Source organism: Oenanthe melanoleuca, chromosome 2 (assembly GCF_029582105.1).
Source record: "Oenanthe melanoleuca isolate GR-GAL-2019-014 chromosome 2, OMel1.0, whole genome shotgun sequence".
In the NCBI taxonomy this organism is placed as follows: Eukaryota; Metazoa; Chordata; class Aves; order Passeriformes; family Muscicapidae; genus Oenanthe; species Oenanthe melanoleuca.
Window position 1 is genome coordinate 4,725,479 of NC_079335.1, and position 15,084 is coordinate 4,740,562.

Consider the following 15,084-nt stretch of genomic DNA (forward strand, 5'->3'; position numbering starts at 1 on the left):
AATGTGCACATTCTTTTCCAGGTGTCATGTCCAAAGCAGAGTTAGTCTTTCTCTTAGCACTGTAGAATCATTAATGTTGGAAAAGACCTCAGAAGATCTCCAAAATCATCAAGTCAAAACTTTGAGCAAATGCCACCAACTAAGCCACAGCAGTGAGTGCCACACTGAGTCCTTTTTGAACACCTCCAGGGATGGTGACTCCATCACCTCCTTGGGCAATGCTTCCAATGCTTAACACTTTCCATAAAGAAATTCTTCCAGATGTCCAACAGGAATCTCTCTGGCTTCATCCTTTTATTCTTGCAGCAGTATTAAGATGCAAACCAATCAATTTAAAAATATTTTTCTCTCATATCTGCTAAGTTTAAGGAACTTGTTTTCTGAGGTATTTTTCTCCCATCAGAGTAATTGGACACAGGTCAGCAGAGTTTGTATGATGGACAGACAGGCAGAGGAATGGATGGGTAATTCAGCTGCATGAGCCTTGTTTTCCTTCAGGTCTCAGCCTCAGTGCAGCCAAGAGAGGAAAAGTATTTGAAAAATTACAAAGGGGTGAAATTACTGTATTTCCTACTAGAGGAGGCATTTTGCAAGTCTCTTGAATGGTAATGCCAAGTGATCCCTTTGACCCATCATCTCTGAACTACTTAGAACTCCCCAGGTAACTTTTCTGTCCTGTGTGCATGACTTGGAAAAGTGATGGGCTGAGGTGAGTTAACCTCCCAGAACCTGCCCTGAGCTCAGACCCAAGGCCCATGTCAGATTCCTACACCAGGACTTGCAAAAATGTGGAGGAGAAATGAGAGTGTGCACAGGGAATTATTAGGAAAGGAGGGATGAGACAACTGAAAGCTTTCTGACCAGGGACAGAGTCACCCAGCAGAGTGAGGTGCTGGGTGTTTGTTACAGGCCACCCAAACAAGAAACAAACTGGATGGACTTTGCTTTAAGGACTGGAAGAAGTCATCCATTTGCAGGTTTGCTTATTTCTGAAATACTTTAAGGACAGTGTTTGTGCACAGGTGTTGGATGGTTTGATTTGGGATGTGCTGTGGGGGATCTGCTCCCTGAACAAAGGATCCAGCTGCAGGGTTTGAGGTTTGGTGTCAGCCTTGGCTGCAGTTGTCCTGAGATGATGGAGCTCAGTGTCCCAAGGGAAGGGAGGAAGGCACGTGGCAGGATAATGAGCAGACTTTGGGGAAGGCAGGGTTGGACAGGATGCTGCCCTGCTCCCAGTGGAGTTCTGGGCTCCCAGGAGCAGCCTCCTCAAAGCCTGAAGTCACAGCAGCCAGATGAGTTCATCCAACCCTTGGAGCAAGGTGTGGCACAAGGAGACTGCTAAATTCCAGTCAGGTGCTGGGAAAATGCCTTTTCACAATGAGGGTGCTCAGATACTGGAACAGGTTGTCCAAAGTGCTGTAAAATTGCTGTCTTTGATGGTGTAAGAACTTCTGGACAATGCCTTGAACACCTGGTGCAATTTCAGTGTTTTCCATGCTTTGAGCACAGGGCCTGACAGTGACTCTGGAATTGCCTTTCAGTATAAATCATTCTGTGATTTTTGCAGCTGGGCAGAGGGCTGGGTCAGAGAATGACTTCTGAAAACTAAACTCTTTCCTCCCTCCATCTTCTGCTATCCCCAGGTTTGATTGCAGCCAGAGAAATTTTCTAATGTACTGTGAAGGAATTGCTATTTCAGTGAAATGAAAGTATAACATTTTGGGGTCATTTTCTTGAAAATATTCTAAACCTGGCCCTAACAACCTTTTAAAAGTGAGACAGACTTCCAGTGCCACCTTAAATATCAAGTTTAATTTTTAACTTTTCTAATAGTTAGACTTTTTTTTCTTACTTCAGCCTCAATACCTGTGATGTATAGAAGTCTATCCTATTTGCAGTGTTTCCTTACATTTTTTGATTTGTATCTTGTGCCCCTTCCTCAGTTTTTTGTTTCCCATATTTGAACCTAATTGCCAAAATTTCTTTCAGAGCACATTTTCCTTCAGTCATATACTGATTCTGTTCTGCACTACAGCTCTATTTTTCTCAATGTGTGGGGTCCAAGGCTGGAGGCAATACTGCAGGTGAGATTTCTCACAGGATAAAATTGTACCTTCCAGGTTTCAGAGATGATGTTTTCTCTGAGAGCTATTCTTTATTCTATTGTCTGATTGATTTTTTTTTCATGTGGTCCAGCATAACTGACTGAATTATTGTTCCCAACTTTCATTTATAGATTTGTTGATTTCTTCTAGGGTGGTACTTGGAACTTTTTGTCATTTCATCCCAGTGATCTTCATAATTTTCACTCATTTATTAGGTTTGTGAACACTGACATCTTTCCCAAATACATTAAAATTATGAATGTTTTTGTATTTTATCATTGAAGCAGCCAATCAAGATTTTGAAGTTATTATCTATCAGACAGAACCTTGAGTCATCTCATTTGCTTGACAGCAAATCACTGATAACTCTTACTGAAATTCATTTTTCTGTGTCTATTCCACTTTTGATGACTTTATCTTGATCATAAATATGAATCATCAGTTGTTATGAGAATATTACATCTTGTGAATGTACATCAGTAAAAGTTTCTTTAAATTTCTATGCTGCTTCTTATTGTTTGAAAAAATAACTCTTATTTAAGACCCTAAATAACTGCTTATAATTGGTTTTAATATAAAAATACCACAATAATAATCAAGTAGAAAGCTTAAAATATGAATAAGGCAACTGCTGTAAGTAAAATATGCAATTCATGCAGATTTATTTTTAATTAGTATAATCCTTATTTATGAATATTTGCTATTTTTTATGATTATGTGCATTCTCCCACCTGCATTAATTTGCAAAAGACATATGTATTGAAAATTATTCTTTTTAGGATGCAAGATGTGGAATGCTGTAGGGAGAAAAAACATAAGTAACTTCCAGATAGAAGCCATTTTTTAAAGCCTATTGTCTTTTTAAGCAGTAGGTTTTAGGTACCAGGCTGTGTTCTAATTGTGAATACCCAGCTACACATGAGGCAATCCAGAGAGTGTAAAAGACCAAAGTTTTCCCTGGGGAAATAACTGGTTCAGTTGACTGGCATTTAGGGGTTTGGTATGAAACAGTTTATATCATATGCAATCTGTTGCTACAGAAACGTGAAATAAGGGTGTCAACTGTGAAAAATTAGGTTTTTAGGTCTGTTTTTTTTTTTTTCTGTTTGTTTTGTTTTTGGTTTTCTTTTAAACAACATCTGGTGATTGTGTGTTTGTTAGCTCTGAGGCCCCCACTGGGACTGATCTGGTTGAGCAGATGAAAATATCTTGAACTGTTAAATATGAGCTGTAGTGCTAGAAACTGGAATCTCAACCATTGAATCCTGGCTGGTGCCTGTGTTGTTAATAACAAAGATTTCACTTTAGGAAATGGGGCCTGGGTCAGCAATCAGATCAGGTTGTGATGGCAGTGAGACCTCAGCAAAATGTGTGGAGATTTGGTTAAGTAGAGAGATTCTGCAAGGTCAGACTTAACCTTGGCAGTCTGTACTCATGTTTATCTGGACAGTCTTTTTCAATGAATTTTAAATCCTGGATCTTACTCTTGTGTCTTTTATCAGCTTTGACTTTGAGCTAAGAATAAAAGGGTATCTTGGCAGCCCCTGTTCAACTCCTTTGCTTTCATTGACTTCTAAAGGCTTTGTCTTAGGCAAACTTTGCAGTTAAGCTTTTCTCTCTTGTTCCTTTTATGTTTTCTTATTGCATATTTTGGTTGCTTTTCATCTCCAAGGCAATGAGTTTGTTGCAATGTTCAGTTTTGTATTTGTCCTATAATGAGCAATTTAATGTAATTGTCTGATGATATAGCCAGGAGACAAAGATCAGTGTTTTGGAATTCCATGATCCAGATCCCTCTGTAGATCCATGTGAACACCTAATCCCTTTGGTGCTTATTCCTTTATGTTTTAACAAGTCCACTTCTTTGGTTGCATCTCAACCTTGCCTTTCCCTCCTTTGCCTCCAAACTCCCTTCTGCTGCTTCATTCAATGATCTCATTAGACAAATGCAATTTATTTCCTGGATGCATGAGTCAATCTGTGCATGCCCTAACCATTTAAATGCTGCATTTTTCTTCCACGTAGCATTGTGAAAAATGAAATTTCTCATCAGTTCTACAGTCCATGGCCATGTATCTAAGATAAACTAATACCATCAATTTGTTTGACAAATAAACAAGTTAGACCCTGAACCTCCAGATTAATATACAAGAACACTCACTGAGCTATTTCTTGTCTATGGAATTTATTTTGCCTCAAGATGACAATAAGCAGTGTGCTAAAAATAGCTTGGCACTTGTGATGGAATAGGGAAATTTATTTATATGAAAATTTGGGCTGTAAAAGCTCAAACTGCTTTTGAGATATTACATGATTTTTCTCTGTTAAGCAGTTTGTGGGTTCTTCTGGTGGGTTTCTTTTTTTTTGTTGTTTGTTGGTTTTTTTGTTTTTTTGTTTTTTTTATTTAGTTGGTTTTGTTTTGTTTTGTTTTTGTGCCCCACCCCACCCCTTTTTGCTTGTTTGGGTTTCTTGGTTTTCTTTGTTTGTTTTAAACATTTTTTAGCTTTTGCAAAGAGCCACTCAGTTTGATTTCTGACTTTTTTTTTTTATGAAATGTGTGACCATAAAAGCACCAGTAGTATCACAGAGCAGGTGAGGCTGGAAGGGACCACAGTGGGGTCACCTGGTGCCACCTCCCTGCTCCAGCAGGGCCATCCCAGAGCACAGGCACAGGATTGTGTGCAGACAGTGCTGGGATATCTCCAGTGAGGAGACCCCACACCTGCTCTGGGCAATCTGGTCATTGCACAGGGAAGGAATTATTCTTCATGTCCAGGTGGAATCTCCTGGGATCAGTTCCTGCCCGTTCCTCCTGTCCCCTGGCTGGGCACAGGAGCAGAGCCTGGTCCTGCTCTGAGCCCTCCCTGCAGACACAGACAGGGATGGGGTCCCCTCTCAGTCTCTTTTTAAGGCTGAGCAGCTCCCTCAGCCTTTCCCTGCTCCAGTCCTTTCATCCCATTTTGTCCCCCCTGTCCTGAGCAGCCCTGAATGGACACAGCAGCCCAGGTTTGCCTCACTGCCTCCCCTGGTTTTGTGTTCCAGGGGGAATATCCTGCACCTGAATACATGGATCTGCTTTGGTAGCATTTACCAATGGTAAAGAATGGAGAATCACCTGTTTTGTAGTAATTTTACAGTGTTATTTGAGACATTAAGCTTTCCATGAAGCTCTAAACAGTGAAAATTTGTAATAGTCCAGGCACCACTGTGAGTCTGCTGTAAGTAAATTACAGCAGAGTTAGTTTAATGCTACTGTTAATGGCAGCCACTATGTTTTAAAGCATCTTTAAATACAGCCTTTTATTAGTGTTTTCTCTCTCTTATAGTCCTTAGATTAAAGATGTGATAACAGAATTATTTATCTGCTGTTTCTGTGAAGTAATTCAAACTATTCTCTACCCTCTAGTGTGTTTTATGGAAATTATTGAGTTGTGCTGGTGTTCTGAGTCTTATTTTTCTGCAACAGCACTCTTCTAAGGTGATATTCTGCTGCCTTCAGTTTTCTAAATAGATGCTTTTCTGTAATGATGTTTACAGCTTTCAGACTCTTTGGGGTTGGGAATTCTTTATTTGTGGTCTCCTTAGAAGAAAAAAAAAGGTGCTATTTATGACATTTTTATGACAATAATGAGAATATTTTAAAAAATAATGGCAAGAATCCTGTACTCAGTATTGATTTTCCTCTTTATCATCTCTGAGCTCTTGAGTCTCAATCACTGCTAGCTCTGCTTTTGTTCTGAGCTTACAAGACTTTTCTTTAAATCTCCTGGAGACCCTGCAAGATTGTGTCCTGTGGTAGAAATTACTTATCTGCAGTGCTTGTTAATTTGCTTTTAACTGATATTGTGAATATATACTTCACAGTCAGATGATGTATATCCCTTTCCAGGGTTTACAGGAAAGAGTCTGATCACATTTAGATGCTGTTGATAAAAGCTCAGATATTTTTTTTATTTTTTTGATGTATTTTTGAGGACTAGGATTCCAGTACTTTTGGAGTAGTTGGCTGAAATCTTGATGAATCTCACTAGGAACTTATTCCTTAATTATGGTGGGACATGTGCCTGAATACAAGATGGTCCTGACATCTGCATGTGCTTCCAAGCCCTGGGAATTCAGGTTCTTTCTGCAGTCAGGGAATTAGAAAAAGGAAATCCAGTGCTTTTCCTATTACAAATAAATATTATCTTGATTGATTCATCACACAAAATTATTAATAATTGGCTTAAATGGATAATACTGTCTTTGCATGACATTGGGTATTGCCCATGCTTTTATTTTAGCTGTTTTGAAACTCTTTTAAAAAAGATTCTTGTGTCCACACCAGTTTATTTCAGTGCTCTGCTGTCCTTAGAGTAAGGACAATTTCCTATTTTTTTTTCTCTTTTCTGCCTGGGCCTGTTTCTGAGCTATGGAGAGTAGAAGGGGAAGCTTGCAGGTGCTGTGCCTGTGGTTCTGGTCTGATGTTTGCCTTGGTAATGACACTGTCACTGTCCAGCACCCCAGTACCCCCATGGAACTGACCCAAGTCAGCAGTCAGGGCTGTCCTAGAAGAGATTTGTTCTGTTTTCTGTTGCCCTGTTAAATTTTGTTCTGTTTTCTCTTTCCCTATCAAATTTTAACCTCTTTGTTTTCAGATTGTTCCTAATTTATCATTCTGAATTTCTGAATACCACATACTGAAAAGTTTGGCATTTTTGTGGCTCCCAGACTTTTTAACCCTCGTGTTTTATTATGGCTCAAGTATATTTTACCTGTGCTTTAGCACTCCTCAGTGGAATTAGACTTTTATTTTCAGAAGATATCAACTGCTGTGTTTTTACTGTTGGTCAATTTATGGGTTAATAAACCATATGTAGCATTAACCTTTAATGAATCTGTAGATTGCAGTTTTGATTTGCAGTAATAAAAGTTGTGCACATCACATGCTGAAACAAGATTTTCCTTAATTCCAATTCACCCTTCCTTGAAGCGTGAAGGGGAAGCAAGTGTGGAAGGGGTTCTGAATCAGCTGGTCCTGGAGCATCTGCAGCTGGCTCCTCTCCAGTGGGGTGAGTGCTGTCAAAACCCACTGATGATCTTTTTTACAGACTCTACACTCGTAATTTTCAGCAGCGTGAGAATGAGAATGTGTTCATTTGCTGACAATGTGTGATAGTGGAGAATTTGATAGGAATTTTATTTTCCTGTAGCTGTTTTACTTAGCTGAAGATAAATGTAGAATTGATATCTGCTTTATTTTAAGTACCACTGTTTGGTGACAGTAAATATGAAACCTGACTGTGCACTTTTCCCTGTAATTTTCAGTCCTGGTTGTCTTGTATAAGAGGTGGCTGCTACTGAAATTTCCACTTTTTCTTACAGTGTGTGTTTTTAAAGTAATTTCTCAAAATTTTTTTTTCATATGAATGGTAATGTCCTTGTGATATATTTCTTATTATGGTCTAGACAACTGCATTACTAACTTTTGAGGTGCAGAAAATGTTTTTACTCTGGGTAGCAGGGAAGAATTTCGTCTCAATTTTCAATTTAGACTGATGTTCCCACAATGAAAAATTGAATTAATTTAATTTTGAAGAGTTGTAATAATGCAACTTCTGTCTGAGGTTCTCAGCAAGGCTTGTTCAGAGGTTTTGGAACATGGAATGTTTTATCCCCAGCACTTCAATGGGAATTGCAAGTTTCAGATAAAGTCCCCAGGTCATCAGCAAATTGCTGTCAAAGCTTTTGCTTTTAAAGCAAATATGCTCCATATTTTAATATTTTGATGACCTAATGAGGAGCAACTTTAAGGAAGAATGATCCATCACTGTGGGCAGTATTAATTATTGAAACCGAAATGGCTCCAAACTCCATCATTTGTGTTCTCTTTTAAGTGTTTCCTTTTTTTTTGACCACCCTTAACTCATGTTAAAACTTGTGAGCACTTTGTTTATAGATGAGAAGATTAAAAATTGTTTAAAGTAGTTTGTTATAAGCATGTTCAAGTTTAGCCATAATCTATTAAACCTCTGAAATCAAGCTTACCTGGCCTCATTTCTTCAGAGGATTCAAGGATTTGGCAGCTTTTTTTTGGTCTGATTGATGGGATTTGGCCAGACTGCCCTGGGCTCACCAGTAAAACCAGTGGTTGATGTCAGGTGTGTGTTGTGGCTTGGGCTGGTCTCCTCTCAGTCTGCAGAGTGGCTTTCACCATCAGCAGGTTTGTAACTGGGCTCTGTGGGGGAAAATCTTCCTTTGGCACTTCTGCACCTTAAGGATGAAAAACATGTTTTTCTTCTTTCCCTGTACCCTTGGCTTGCTTATTTTAATTCTCTTTATGCCAAATTCCACTGTTTGCTTAGTAAAAGGGGCTTTTTGAATCACAGAATTGTGCCTGGCATTCCTGCCTGGATAGTGATCTTTGATGCACTGGTTGAAAAACATGAACATAGCACTGATTTACTATAAAATCTCCTGTGGAGTTGCTTATTTCTCAGGCTGCTGATTAATTCAGTTGAAGAGTCCCAGTTACTTGAGTTTTCAGCCAAAGCTCTGTGATATTCTCTGCTTCATAGCTGCAGAGGCTTTTGAAGCACAGTCTGTTGACTGATGGTGTTGTACATTTTAATTTTCTACACTGAGCAAAGCAGGGAAAGGGAGATCCTATGGGATATTGAATGCTTGGTTTGCCACCACTTATATATGATATTTCCTACTGGAAAGTTCAGTTTTTCAGAAGTTTAATTAACTTTTTTTGTTGAATTTTTCTCAGTCCTGAATTGCTGATGAATATTACCTATTTTGTGTAACACACTAAGTATGTCCATGTGCAAGCTGTAGCTTCCTGCAGAGGTTATTGAACAGGACATTTTGGTTAAATGCCTGATTTTACTTCTAAACAAAAGCAAGTATTCAAAATTAAAAACAATGGAGACATTTTAGCTTCTTTTAGTTAACCATAATTTTGAATATTCAGCAGTTGAATCTTTGGTAGTGTTGTAGCCAGGTAACCCTACCTGCAGCTCCTGCAGTCCCTCCAGACTGTACTGTGGCAATCCAGGATTTTGTTTCTTTAATAATGTGTGGGAAGAAGGAGGAATTAAGAGATTGTTGTTATTGTTTGGTAGGTGGGAGCAATAAGGAGCTGTTGAAATGTTTGTGCAGCCCCCTGATGTGTGAGCCTTGCACTTAGACCATGTGACACACTGCCTTTTGGACTTGAATTCTCTTTCAGTGCCAGAATATGTTTCCTATTCAATTCTTACAGGCATGGAAACATGTTAAGGGTTTAAAACACTGTAATATTGCAGTATCAGCTGGATTTTTTTTTGTCTTTTAATCCTTACACTGTTTGTATTTACAGCCTGACTTTGCTTTGAATTTTGTTTTTTCCATATGTTAACAATAACTGGTGTTTTAATATGGACTCTTTATTACTGCCCATTATTGTGACATAGCCTTTGCATAAATTGGCTAAAAAATTGGCTTGGTTTTATGCAATAAAATTGATTCTATGATTATTCAAGGATTTTGCTATATTGATGGTCACATTGAAGGGTTTACTTTATTATAAGTGCTCACAGTGAAACATGAATGAATATTTAACATGGTTTTGATTAAAAAAATGACTGGCTCTTATTCAAATTTGTAGAAGCTGTACTCAACATTCCTTTAAAAATCGGCATATTTAATTCATATAAGAGTTAATATTACATCTCTAGAATTATGAAGGGATATTGAAACAATTTTTCATGTAAATTTGACAATCCTGCCCTTTTTTTCATTAAATACAAGGCAAAGAGTAGAATCAAAAGTCCATGACATTGAAATTTTGGTCTGAGGGAAGAAGTTACCTTTGAAATTTGTCATAGAGAGGGGGAAAAAGTGATCTGTAGTGAATAGTTTGTTTTGATTTCATATAATTAAACATCTGAGGAAGGGAAAAGTATTTAAGATATGAGGATTCATAAAAAAGAAAATACTTCAAAGGCTGGAGTGAGAGTTCTTAATGTGTTGTTAAAATTGATTTTAAGATTTAGGACCTCTGTAAAATGAAGTTGTCTGTTAGGCAGGTGAGTAAATCACACATAATTGAAAAGCATCATCTTGCTCAACACCACCAGGTTCAATGTTCTCTAAAATTTATGGCATATTTTCTTTTTATGGCTGGGCAACAAACCAACTGTAGGCATGGATGTGGTTTTAAGGTGAATACATGAATATCATCAGGCAAGGAAGCAGAGCCTGCAGAGTTTGATGAGGAGAACCAAACCTGCTCAGAGGTGTGTGCAAGCTCATTCTGGGGCTGGGATGATCTGATGGAATCATCTGCAGCTGCTGCCTCTGCAGGCTTTTCCCAATCTTTATTTGATTTGTGCCACTGACTTTGTAAGCAAGCAAAATCCTAGGACTGAACACTTACCAGTTTTGATACTGCTCTTCTGCTTTCCTTAGCAAAATTATCTTAGGTACAAATGTGTGCACGAGATTTTATTGAACTTGAGTAGCTGAGTTTGAAATAAGCTCGTGATTGATCCTGGAACTTGGGATATTCCTGCATTCAGTGAGAAGTTCCCCTGAAACAAGAGGCTCCTGACACTTTGAATGCTGTGAACAATTTTCACAGCAGAAACTTATTTTGAATTCTCCTACATAAAGCAAAATAAGCATTACTTCTTTCACTGCCTCTGAGCACCAGGTATAGAAATCTTTTTCTGATGATCCTTGTGTATAAGAGGGAAGATTTATTGTAGAAAATTGCTTTAGGAATTTAGAACTGCAGACACTGAAAAGTGCTAGAGGTTTTAATATATCAAGCAAATGCTTTTCTTTCTCCATAGCAACTAACTGAATAAGTGAAAATCAATGATTATACATGAATGCTAGTATTACTAACAGTAGTGTTCCAAGAAATAAGCATTTGCCAAGCTTCACCATGGAAGAAGTCCAGAAATAGCTTTTTGCTTTCATTCACTCTTTTATTTCATTCACTCATTTCATTAATTCTTCCCTTCTTCATAAAAAATGTGAATTTCAGTACAGTTTTAATGTTTAAGTGTACTTGGATGCCTTTCCACAATGCATTTTATTTCTTAGTATGTGATTACAGGAGAACTAAAATCACTGGATGCTGCTCAGGTCATAAATAAGAAAAGCAGACAATAGACAAAGTAATGATTATTTACTTATTGGTAGAAAATGCTACACCCCTTGTTGTGGGCCCACAATAAATTCTGTGCCTACCTGCAGCATGTGGGAATATTGTACTTAGAGAAAACTAAAAACCTCAAAAGTGAAGGTGGTGTTAAATTGTCCCTCAGAGGTAGTTAGAATCAACAGAAGATGTTGATTTAAAAGTCTTTTGAAGTGTTGTATGAACATATGGTTCATGGCAGCTTGTTTGGAAGTTCAGTCTGATTAAGTTTCACAAAGCATCTTATGGAAGCATTACTTTAAAAATAAATTATCTTAACAATTAAGTGTATGTTTTAGAGAGCACCAAATCATAATCAGTTTTCATAGCTTTGTGTTTTGTGGATATTAACATTAATTACTGAAGGTACACAGTGATTTTATTCTGTAGTTTCCAGCCTGACCTTGGACAATAATTAAATTTTTCTTTCCATAATTCATGTGATTAACTGTAAGAGGTTTCAGCAGTGTGAGATCACTGCATCCCAAATACACAGGAAAATATTTTGTACTGTCTACCAGTGAGTAAATATTGCACCTCTAAGCTTGTTTTGGATGTCCCCTGGACAATCTTGTCCCCATGGGCTTAGTTAAAATGAGCCAGATCTCTGCACACACAACCATTATCCAGAGTCTGGTTTTAGCCAGGGCAGTCCTGCAATGTTGCTGCTCCCCCATATTTGAAATTCCAGTGATATCTTGGATGTGTTTTCAAAGACTGAACTCAATGGGGAAATGGGTAAGGAAGTAGTTTTATTTTCTCTTTTAATAAAAAAACCCCAAAAAACTCTCCCAGGCCTAGACAGGATAATATGTATTATATAGATAGAGGCTTGGAGATGCAAAGAGATCAGCAGGGAATGTTACTGTGTTCATTCACCAAACTAAAATATTCTGCAATTATTTCTATTTTAGCATTATGGTAGCCAGGCCATTGTCATCATTGGAAAGATGAAACCAAGAGCATTAGCCAGGAAATCTCAAGAGTGAACTGTCTGTAAGGTAGAAAATCAGTCTGATTCACAGGATGACCAAAACTGAGAAACAATCTGGTGATAAATGGATTTTGCAATTAACTGACCTTTCTCATCCATTTAGAAAAATCTTCAGGTTTTTCATTTTTTAATTTTAAGATCCAAGAGAGGTGGGAACACTTCCATATCATAGCAGCTTGTGTGCAGGCTGTTTGGGAGGATATTTTGGCAATGTCAAGCAAGCAGCATGCTTTAGTTCCTGGGAAGTGTTGAGGGTAATACTCAGAAAAAATGGACTAACTTGATGGAACTGGGGCATCTGGCACAGGAATAATGGTCTCTCATGTCAAAACACACTATTTGTGTGATGTCTTTTGAAGCAGCTGTTGTTTCTAATTCCTACCCAAGCCTTGGTTACTCAATACTGAAAATAAAAACTTGCACAGAAAAGGTTTCAAATGAAACTAAATCGGTAATGATTTCAAAGGAAAGATGCTAAGAATAAAGAGAGCACCCTGAAGTGAAAATAAACCAACAAAAGCTCTTATGGAATGGCCTGAGAGAGATTGTGTGAGTGCCAGTGGTTACTTCACACCAGATTTCTGAAGGAACTGGCAGCTGCAGCTTCAGGTCCAGCACTGCTAAAAAACAATGAGAAGACTGGGAGGAAAAATATAATAAATACTAGTGGAGAAGTCTAAGTACTGGTCTGGGATCATCCACAGATATTTTGGGCAACCTGTTCTGCTGTCTCACCACCCTCACTGTCATGAATTGTTTCCTTGAGTCCAATCTAAACCTGCCACCTTCAGTTTAAAACCCTTTTCTCTCATCCTGTCACTGCTGGTCATGGTCCAAAGTCTCCCTCTGTATTTCTACAATACTTCAATAATCTTAAAAACCAAGGGGCATAAATGAAATGAATGAAATGTAGGCCAAAAAAGGTGTTTATCTGTTCTGAGACAAGTAACACAGAAATCTGCTACAAGTTCAGCTGTCTGAAGTAGTTGGAAATTATTTAATTAGGTGTTACTCTGAGCTACCAGAGTAATTCAGCTGTGAAGAAAGGTGTATGTGACATTTTTCCAAATCTCTAATGAAATTTCTTACCAGAAGAGCTGAAATCAAACCAGAAAAAGAAAATGTAAAGTTTTGGAGGTGATCTAATGAAGACTATTAGCAGGTTTAGACTATAAAGATATTACACTGAATAAAATTTGATTATTTCTCCAAAGTTGGGAAAACCTGGTGAGTTCTGTATTCACTACTTAGAACATCTACAGTCTGCTTTGACTTGCAGTATCTCTGAGGTGCATTTTTTTTAATTAGCAAAATCAAAAGTTGACTGTTCTCCAGGAATCCATCAGAGGACCAGGAGAGCAGAAAAACTGCTGAAGTAGGGCAACTTTTGGCATAGGAGCATAGATGGTTTTCAGCACAACAGTAAGGGCTTCAAAATAATGTTACAGTAGAAATACTGGTGCAGAGGGAAGTACCAAAAATGATGCTTAATCAGATACAAAAAAAGAGAAAAAGAAACAAGATATTGTGGAAGAAGGAAAATGAAGTAATTCCAGCTTGATCAGGCACATGTGCCTAATACATTTTTTCGTGTTGAGTGACTATGTTCAATATTTAATTTACAAAACCATTATATTTTTAAAGGAAAAAAAAAAAACCAGCCATGCCTTATTTACTTCTTTATAGGAGTATTCCTTATGACATTTCAGTTAAGCCATAACAGGTGATTGAGAAACAGCATAATGATGATAAATTGTCATGCAGTTATGAAAGGTACTTCATTTTCTAGGTATTGTTAGGAGTAAATTGAATAATAGATTAAATGAACATCCAAATTAAAAAATGAAAAGCTACTGTAATAATTATGACAATGGGTTACATGTTCAAAAAGAACTGTGTGAAGATAATTGTAAGGAAGAAGATTGAAAAGACAAAAAAGCTGTCTTGTAAGGTAGTTGGTGAAAAATATCAGTGAATTTGCAGGGAAATAGATTTCTATTACTTTGATGAACACAAAAGATACCATTTGAATAAAAATTTAGAAAAAAATATGTTTCAGCTTGTGGACAACTTCAAAAAAATGGAAATTAGATCAGAAGATGTATGTGTTAACAAGGGAAGCAAGAAAAATGCTTTGATCAGGCAGGATTTTAATGGCCCTACAATTAAATGAACTGTACAGTTAAGTGTGCAGAGAATGAGAAGTGGAAAAAATGCTAATTGTAGTGGAGGACTGCTCTGAACAGCCTGTGTAGGTCAGGTTTTACATGAGATTGATTTGGGGCAATAAACAGCTTTCCTTCTCTCTGCTGACACTTCTCAGCTTTTGCTGTGTTTCACTTGGAAAAAGCAATGTCTGGAGCTGAAAGCAGGGATGCTCTAAATGAAAGCAGTTCCCTCACTGGCCATGCTGTGCTTGGATCACCCCTTTTTCACCAAGAAAATTTGTCGTTTCACTGGACCATGATGTCTGCTCGGTAGGAGTGCTCTACTGTAGTTTGAAGTTTGCACTTAAGGTGAGGTTTGTACTTTCCCTTTTACTTTGTTATAGTAAAAACAATTTTTTCCAAGTATTTGCACACATTCTTGCCTCTCCTGATGTGTTTGGACTCACTGGTTAAGGCCAGTGTGACCTTCCATCAGCAGAAGTTCTCCAGATGTTTTGAGGGGAGGGAAGTCAGCTTCATTTTCATTGTTCATTCTGAAGGAGTCCTTTGCTTCATCAGGGAAGCAGAAGTGAATTAACAACTGCAAAGAACATAAATCTAGCTCAATAAGCCTTGTAATTCTGAAATTAATGACTTCCAACA

At 37.8% G+C, this 15,084-nt stretch overlaps 1 protein-coding gene across 4 annotated transcripts in view; it reads left to right on the plus strand.

Moving 5' to 3' along the window:
• Positions 1 to 15,084, plus strand: part of TRAPPC9 (trafficking protein particle complex subunit 9) — a 452,018-nt gene that overhangs the window by 214,832 nt on the left and 222,102 nt on the right. For all 4 annotated transcript variants that reach the window (XM_056484391.1, XM_056484390.1, XM_056484394.1 and 1 more), the window contains one exon: positions 7,066 to 7,156. In XM_056484391.1, coding sequence (XP_056340366.1) covers positions 7,066 to 7,156 — 91 coding nt within the window. The remainder of the gene's footprint in view (positions 1 to 7,065; positions 7,157 to 15,084) is intronic.